The sequence below is a fragment of the Xenopus laevis genome, chromosome 8L, assembly GCF_017654675.1.
Source record: "Xenopus laevis strain J_2021 chromosome 8L, Xenopus_laevis_v10.1, whole genome shotgun sequence".
In the NCBI taxonomy this organism is placed as follows: Eukaryota; Metazoa; Chordata; class Amphibia; order Anura; family Pipidae; genus Xenopus; species Xenopus laevis.
Window position 1 is genome coordinate 31,838,685 of NC_054385.1, and position 8,552 is coordinate 31,847,236.

Genomic DNA, 8,552 nt, shown 5'->3' on the forward strand with positions numbered 1-8,552 from the left:
CTATATTAGAAACACAGATGAGGGATGGTTAAAGAAAGCTGAATAGACACAGGCTGAATATTGGCACAGGATGATTTATGAATATGTAATATTTTGATTGATCACTCTTCAAGTGGAAATGCGGAGTTGGTTAGATTCTTGTTTCAGTATTAATTTTCCATCCATGGACCATCTCTAGCAGTAACTAAACCAAAACCAGTTGTGTATTACAATAGCTTCTACACTTTTCCACACTAATCTACCAATTTCATTTTTTTTTAATTAATTTAAACTCATTTGGATCAATTATCATTACCCAGACCCAAATGCAAGAGCACTAAGAAATGTAAAATTGTGCCCCTTTATGAACAGAGCACTTGCTTCCAGGGCAGTTGTTGCACTCAGCATTTAGAGCCAGATTAAAAATCTGTTGCAAAGATCAGAGCGTAGCACGTCATCTGCAAGGCAACTCTGTGCTTAACACTTGCCATAGTTAGTTATTAATTATGTCTTTTCTGTGTCTTGCAGACCCAGGTACATCCTAGCCTGTTGCTTGAATGAAGCACAAGCGATGTGGCTACCTGGAAACTCTCACTAGCTGTTCACCACTCTTCCTCTCATAATAAGGCACAGCTCTTTGGGTGCAGCCCATAGTGCTAAATGCAAAGTACAAAAACAAGGCACAGCTCTTTGGGTGCAGTCCATAGTGCTAAATGCAAAGTACAAAAAAACATTTTTTATTGTTACACATTGCAAATGATCTTAGTAGATGAATGCAAGTGACACTACCCCCTACTCTAAATAATAAAGATTTTCATTTTCATTAAGCGGTTGATTCTGCAACCATATAAAGGCACAAGGCTGCAGGCAGAGTTATACAAGGAACTCTGAGTATCACTTGTGTATTATATGGGATTATGTACCCCCACTGTAAATTTTAAGGATATTAAAAGTCACTGAGTGGTTCAGGACCATATAAATGCATATGGCTGCAGGCTGAATTAGTCAGTTGACTATCACTCGTATTATAAGGGATACTGCAACCCCACTGTAAATAGTAAGGATATTAGAAGTCACTGAGAGGTTGTGACCATGTAAAGGTGCAGAACTACAGGCTAAGTGATACAGGGAACTCTAAGGGATACTGTACCCCCTAAATGATATGGGCGTTAGATGTAACTGAGGGGTTCTGTGACCATAAAAGACACAAGACTGTGGACTAAGTTATACAGTGGACCCTAAGTATCACACAGGTATTTTAAGAGATTGTGTGCCCCCTACCGTAAATGTTAAGGATATTTGCGTTCACTGAGGGGTTCTGTGACCATATAAAGTCATGAGGCTGCAGGTTGAGTTATACAGAGATCTTTGAGCATCACTCATATACTATAAGAGACAACATACTCCCTTCTTTAAATGATAAGGATATTAGAAGTCACTGAGAAGTTCTGTGATAACAGAATGACATAAGTTTTTCATCTATACAAGTGAGAAATCTCCATAAAACTATATATATTTGGTATTGGCGCATTCAGGAGACATAGAACATTCCAAATCTGCTGTGTTCTCTTAACATAAATAAATTATGTTTCTGATATGTGTTTGATTTAGGGGAAACATGATTTTTTAGACACTTAGAAACCAATATCTTTTTACAGAAGTGGAATTACACCAAAAATCTACCACATTTTGAAAGCTTAGGTTGTCCTAAAAACGATATATTGTTTTTCTGGGTAAACTAAAAGACCCGCCCAGGAAAGGCCCCTAAAGTGAAAGAGCACATAAAAGTACCAAATCAGCCAAATTGGCTGGCAGTGAAAGGGTTAAAGTTGAACTCCATTCAAAAACTTTTTTGGCTGATAAAAATGTAATTCTAAGCAGCTTCCCAATATCCATTCAGTCTTCATTCTTTCCTGTCCTCTGAATTGCTGGTTATAACTCCTGAAACAATGTACCTCTAAGCAATTTTTCTAATATCCTTTCGTTCCTCATTCTTTTCTATTCTCTGAACTGCTGGTTCGGACTCCTGAAACAATGTAACTCTAAGCCATTTTCAATATCCATTCATTACTCATTCTTTTATGTTCTCTGAACTGCTGGTTCTAACTCCTGAAACAATGTACCTCTGACCCTTAAACGATGTAACTCTAAGCAACTTCCAAATTTTAATTAATTCCTCATTCTCACTAGGTTTATAGACATGTGTAACTGTCACTGCAATTACCTGTCTGTCTCTTTCTGTTCTCTTAACTGCTGGTTCTGACTTTTGAAACAATGTAGCTGTAAGCAACTTTCCAATATCAATTAATTCCTCATTCTCACTAAGTTTATAGTCACGTGTAACTGTCATTGTGATTTGCTGTCACTCTCTTTCTGTCCCTTTCTGTTCTCTGAACTGCTGATTCTGACTTTTGAAACAATGTATCTCTTAGCAACTTCCCAATATCAATGAACTCCTCATTCTCACTTGGTTTATAAACATCTGTCAATATGTGTTAACTGTATTAGCAAGTGCCAAATAATACACAGTACCAGCTCCCCCAGTATGTTCCTTTATACTGTATACTGTCCTTTCCTTTACAGAAAATACTCTCTTTCCGTGGTGCCATTGATTTGGCTCGGGTTAAAGGTGTCGAGATTGTGATCACTGATCTCAGCAATGCTTGCAGGAACAGATACCCCTTCCAGGTAAATCAAAGAAGTTCCTTACACACATTGTCTTTTAATTGCCTTCCAATTATCTCAGATGTGGGTATGCACGTGAAAAGAGATGTAACATCATAGGACCCCATAGTCTCATTGGTCTCCTGTTTTACCTCATGCATTTTGTTGACAAAGTCCATGGAGATCTGAATGTGGAGTACTGTGTTGCTACAGGAGTTAATTCTGCTGACAGTCGGTCTTAGAGGGGATTGTGTGGGGTGAGAAGGAATGGAATGCTTCTCTGTCCATTAGCCGGACCCCCACCACCACTACCACCACAAAAGCTTCTCATAACCTGTACAGAGAGTTACCTAAAAACAAATCCATCATAAACATCCCCCTATATCAAGCATATCCATTTATTAAATGCCTGTTATAGTATCAATGGGGCATAATCTTAGAAATGCGGTTGGATTGTGGCCTATTGAGTAAAGCAATATTTAATACATTCCAATCATTAGAGTTCAGTATGAATAATACTATAGTAGGTAGAATGACCTTATATCTGTGTCTTTCAGCCCCATCATGTACATATTAACCAAGTCCCACAGCAGAACCCACTATAGCAACTCACCTGCAGAGATATTAAACCATCCAGTTCTTCAATTAAACCCATCTTTGAGCAACACCACACAGTTTTACCCAACCCTGTTCTGCACTTGCAGATGTTCATCAGCCCCAGCGGTATTATTTAGATACACACAAACGCACATCCCTTCACACAATTGGTCAGTCACCTTAAGCAGAATGAGGCACAGGAGACCCTCCCTTCAATATTCACCATAGTTATTCAATAAATACAGAGACATGTTTATGGGAAACCTGTTGGTGGGAACAGGAGATTTATTGATTTAAATATCCAATTATTGTTGGGCATCAACAATAATCAACAGCTGATGATCCAGAGGAAGGCAAAAAACCCCAGCACTTGGCCAATTTGAACTGAGGGTAAAAATTCCTTCCTGACTCCTTCAAACGGCAGTCGGTTTATACCCTGGATCATGGCTAGACACAGACACACACAAACATAGACAAACACTCACAGACACACATAGACACACACAAACACACAAATATGTACAAACAGCCACAGAAGGCATGCAAGGAGCAGGGTTGCGTCGCTGGCAGCAGAACTGTCTGAAGAGTCTTCTGGTGGAATGCTGAAAAGAAAAAGTTTAGAAATTGTTAAAATAAAAAATAATTACAGACTAATACTTGTTTTTTTTATTATATAAACGGCTCATTCTGGCTCTACAGCATATCCACTACCTGGCATGGCACCTTTTATTTTATATTGATCACCTGGTGCCAGTCTTGATTCCAGTGAGAAACCCATTCCCAAAGGTGGATATGTGAGCCAATGCTACAGCAGTCCTATCAGAGTTACCTACCTCCCCCCTTATTGGCCTACTAGAGAATCAGAACTGATATCTGTAGTCTTGGCCAGATTCTTACCCAGAGTACCTGGCACAACCTAAAGGCACCCCTACACCCGCCTAGCAGTTACGCACCATGACCGATCAGCACGTGAGTGTAGAAGGAGCCATTCCCACTGTGGCCGCCATTCTTTTATTCTACTCTGCAGATGAAAAGCAACAGCCAATAATTAGATATATTACCTAAATCCTCTGTAGTCCTTCCTTGGCCGTTTTCGGAGGGTCAGCCTTTCTACCTCCGGAGGAGCTTCTTCTCCATCTACTCGCTCTTCTTTATTCTCCGCTGCTGGATCTTCCTCTTCATTTCTTTTCCTCTTCATTCCTGCCTGTTCTTCCACTGCAGGAGATTGCTCCTCCATCTTCTCCTCCACTGCAGGGGCTTGATCTTCTGCAGGACCTCCTTCTTCTGCTCCCTCTTTCTCATTCTCTTCAAGAGCTTGCTGTACTTCTCCTGGAGCTGCTTCTTCCTCCTCTTCTTTCTCTTTTGCTCCTTCTTTCCCCTGTGAGGCAAGGGCTTCCTCTTCTGCTGCTGCAGTGGCTCCATGCTCCTTTTCTTTAGCTGCAGGAGTTTGTTTGTGCGTTTGTTTCTTACTAGGTTTGAAGGGAAGAACATGTAAAATATTGAGTCATTATTGTCATATGTTTCCAAAGTATTGCAACTACAATTCTGATCACTGGAGGATTAACATAGCCAGATAGACTTGTACCTAAGTAATAACATTATACCTGCTACACACCTGTCCCTACTGTAACATATTGGGCAGTTACTGAGCTGAGTAAGTTCCATGCTGGGTTTCACGCAGTGATACATGCGGAGATAGGTGCTTTGGTTGTAGGGACCTAAAAAGTTCCACAAGTTTCTGTGCTATTTATTATTAGTATGGCCAAAGCACCCAGAGCTATGAGAAAACATCTATTTTTTAAATATGTTATGTGCCAGTAACTGTAATTAAAAGTGTTATTGCAAAGTACATACCGAGCAGCTTCCCGCAGCTTCTGCTCCCTCAAGAGCTCGATGTGGAAATGCCGAAAGTGATGTTTGATGGTCTGTCAGCACAGGGGAGGCACAAGGATAGGAGCAAAGAGGAAAGAATGGAGACAATTAGGATTATGCCTGTACGTGTGCTAATAGTACCTTTATATGCTGAGGGCAGTGAGGGTGTGGGATTCCCCGCCGGCAGTTGATGTTGAGGCATTGTAATTATGAGCATCAGCCTTTTCTCGTCATTGGGAGAAAAACCAGTTCGCCCCCAAATCACCCCATGTACAGTTGTCCAGGTGAACTTACATTCTGCAGCCGCAGATACTCATAGTTCTGCCTCCGGTTTTGCAGTCGTGTTGGATGACCCTGTGGAAGAAGAGAGTCAGTGTTAAGCGCTTCTTTGCACCAATGCCAATATTGTGCCCATGTGGCCCCTTGTAATGAAACTCTACGCAGTGTCTGTGCATAACCCCATTTTTATTGCTGGTGAAAATGCCACTTGGATGGTTGACTTTAGATGCCCGCCCCTCCTCCCTGGGGAGCAGGAGATAGAATAAATAATATTGTTCTTAATTATTATAGAGACACACAGTGGAATAATAACCTCTCCTATAATAATAATAATAATACTAGTGACACTTACAGGAGGCAGCTTGGCATTCTTGAGGGAGGCACGTTCCCTCTTGAGCACTTCCTGTAACATAAAGAAAGAATCGTGAGATAAGAGCTGGCAATCTAATATCATTTGTTCCCTATTTATCAAAACCTCTATTCTGCATTACATACCAGTGAGTCGAGCATTAAAATGTATTGGGCAATGTTCTCCTTAGCCCTCATCCTCGGGTCCTCAACACATGTAAGAAGGAAGTGTTTTCTGAAAAAGAAAAATACCACTGAGCATTAATAAAATATTTTCCAGCCTTATTGCCCTTGCAATAAGCCCTGGGGCAATAGCAAATGATTCCCAACATGTCCATTTATGTTTTACTTACAGGTTGAGGTTCTTGCTGGTTTTGGTCCTGGTAGTGATCTTCTGCAGGAAAAACACATTTCCATTAAATACTGAGCTAAAGGGTGAAAGGAATTCACATATAATAAAACTAACAACATTAGGGACTGATAAAGAATATTGGATTTTACCGTAATAAGAGGCAAGGGCCTCAAAGTCTGTATATTCCTCCCTGAAGTTCTTCAGGACGGAGTACAGCATCTGTAAGTGAAAGGAAAGAGCATTAGTGACAGAATACTAAAGGGCTCTAAATGCTGCTCATAGTTGGTCTCGCTCTGAGGAGAGTAGAGACAGAAAAGGGTTTGGGGTTTCTATGGGGCAAACATGCCAGGAATAAGGACATTGTATTCTGAAAAGGAAATAAACATAGTGATAATATTCCCTGGATGTCTGTTCTACCTGCACAGATGCAAATGGTATGGCAGCTCCCACCTATATGTATAAAGGAAACGGCGCAGACAGCCAGACAGCTGCTTATAGAAGAGTGAAAGGGAAACACCAGTTCAGATGAGAGAGGAACTTTTAACACACAGGCATTACCTTGAGAGATGGATTTCTCAATGATTTCTCCATCGTCGAAATCTAAAAGGACAAATGGACATAATCAGGCAAAATGAAGTCACAGTTAAAGGGTTTGTTCACCTTTAAATTATTTTTTTGTATGATGTAGAGGGTGATATACTCAGACAATTTTCATTCGGTTATCATTTATTGTTTGTGGTTTTTGAGTTATTTAGCTTTTTTTCAGCAGCTTTTAAAAACGTTAATGAAGACCAATTGAAAGTTGCTTAAAATTAGCCATCCTATAACATACTAAAAGTTAACTAAAAGGCAGGCCATCCATTTATTTCCTTATCTGTATTCCCCCCATTTATATGAAACATTGTTCCACTCAATGATAAAAGCCCATTATTAATGCTGCTGATGGATTTGCTTCTTATAAATCCCATATACAGTAACCGTATGGGCTCATATGCACAAAGCCACGTGGGACTCCACCCCCCAAGTGAATTTAGGACAGACTCGCTGAAGAAGAAATCAAGTGCTGTATCAGTTGAATTTGCAAGATTACCTCTTAAAGAAGATTCTCCTAAGGGGGAAAAAAAGGGGCGGCACAAGGCCGGGCCACCCCGAGGGGGGCCTTCCCTAAGGAACCCCTGGCTCTCTCTTACACTGTTCAGATGAAGATGTTATTAACTGAACAATGGAGAAGCCAAAAAACCCAGATGTTATTAGGCAGGTCTGAAGCACAGAAGTCGCTGTCCAAAAATGCAGGAAAAGCACTGTAGCAATCTGTATAGAAAAGAGAATAAAAAGACAAGTTAATGAATTTAGTACTTAATATTTCCTATATAATACAGAGGAAGGCAGAGATCTATTTTCCCCTAAACTAGAGCTTTGTGTCACTTCTAGCAGGTACTGGGCCTCAGTTTCTAGAATGCTGGAAGTTTCCTCACACAGTCAATTTGCTGAAAGCCCTGAATAACTGCCAAATCCTGGTCTGTGTCTCCCAACCAGCACTAACATTAAAGGCATCTCCCAAGCACATTTTATGGGAAAGTCTCCAAATTCACTAAAATCAGGGAGAGGAGCAACATCTGCTGGTCTGGGGGCATCACCCAACCTTTTCCCGTCTTTCTTTTACTATAGTAAAGGTTGTTTGTCAGAAAATCTCTCAGATGGAATATACACTTAACACAGATCCAACCAACGGACTAAACCAACTGTCAAATCCCTAGGGTGAAGTCTCCTCTCTTCTATGGGACCTTGCTGTATGTCCTCCACTTATTTGCTATCACCCCCGACTGTCCCCATGGCACGTGCATCTGCTGTTCTCCCCTAGTTCCAGACTTGTATAAAGGGAACATGTCTTTAGCTACAATGTTGGTACATAAGAGCAGGGCACATCATACACCCAGGGGACAAAGGGCAAATCTCTAAGGAGCCTGTCAATACTGACACTAATTTATCAGCTTATGTTGTGGTACAGGGGTCCCCAAATGTTACCTTCAGAAGATAATGTGAATATCTGCCGACAGTCCTGCATTAATTGCCAAATCCAGGGTCTGTGTCTCCCTACCAACACTAAGATTAAAGGCATCTCCCAAGCACAAGTTAGGGAAAAAATCTCCAAACTCACTAAAATCAGTGAGAGACCACAACACCCGCTAGCCTGGGGGCAGATATCGCCCCAATTCCCCTCTTTTTGCACTAAAATAAGGGTTACTTGGCTAAAAAATGCCCAGAGGGAAAGTTTGCTTACCTCTCACCACAGTGCCAACCAACGGACCTAAACCAACTGTCAAATCCCCATGTGGAAAGTCACCTCTGTTCCCTGCTCTTAAAGGAGAAGTGTCCCTTGTTGATGAGTGAGGTTTATATGGCATTTATTTCTAATTAGATGTGCACTACATACACAGCCTATTAAATACACAGAACATTG

General features: G+C 40.8%; 1 protein-coding gene across 1 annotated transcript; it reads right to left on the reverse strand.

Moving 5' to 3' along the window:
• Positions 1-3,492: 3,492 nt before the first annotated feature.
• On the reverse strand, positions 3,493-6,002 carry LOC121396982 (thioredoxin domain-containing protein 3 homolog). The gene is made up of 6 exons (XM_041572659.1): positions 5,887-6,002; positions 5,744-5,794; positions 5,407-5,466; positions 5,095-5,165; positions 4,302-4,709; positions 3,493-3,842 (listed from the first exon to the last, which is right to left on the reverse strand). The coding sequence occupies exons 1-6, from the start codon at positions 5,935-5,937 to the stop codon at positions 3,722-3,724; spliced, it is 762 nt and encodes a 253-aa protein (XP_041428593.1). The 5' UTR covers positions 5,938-6,002; the 3' UTR covers positions 3,493-3,721.
• Positions 6,003-8,552: the final 2,550 nt, after the last annotated feature.

What these genes read in the sequence shown, in the direction of transcription:
- LOC121396982 (XM_041572659.1), bottom strand. Translation starts at nt 5,937, where the DNA reads ATGAGGGCTAAGGAGAACATTGCCCAATACATTTTAATGCTCGACTCA. An exon ending in AGAATGCCAAGCTGCCTCCT is followed by an intron (nt 5,467 to 5,743) that starts GTAAGTGTCACT and finishes CTTCTTCCACAG; the next exon opens with GGTCATCCAACACGACTGCA. An exon ending in AGTATCTGCGGCTGCAGAAT is followed by an intron (nt 5,166 to 5,406) that starts GTAAGTTCACCT and finishes CTGTGCTGACAG; the next exon opens with ACCATCAAACATCACTTTCG.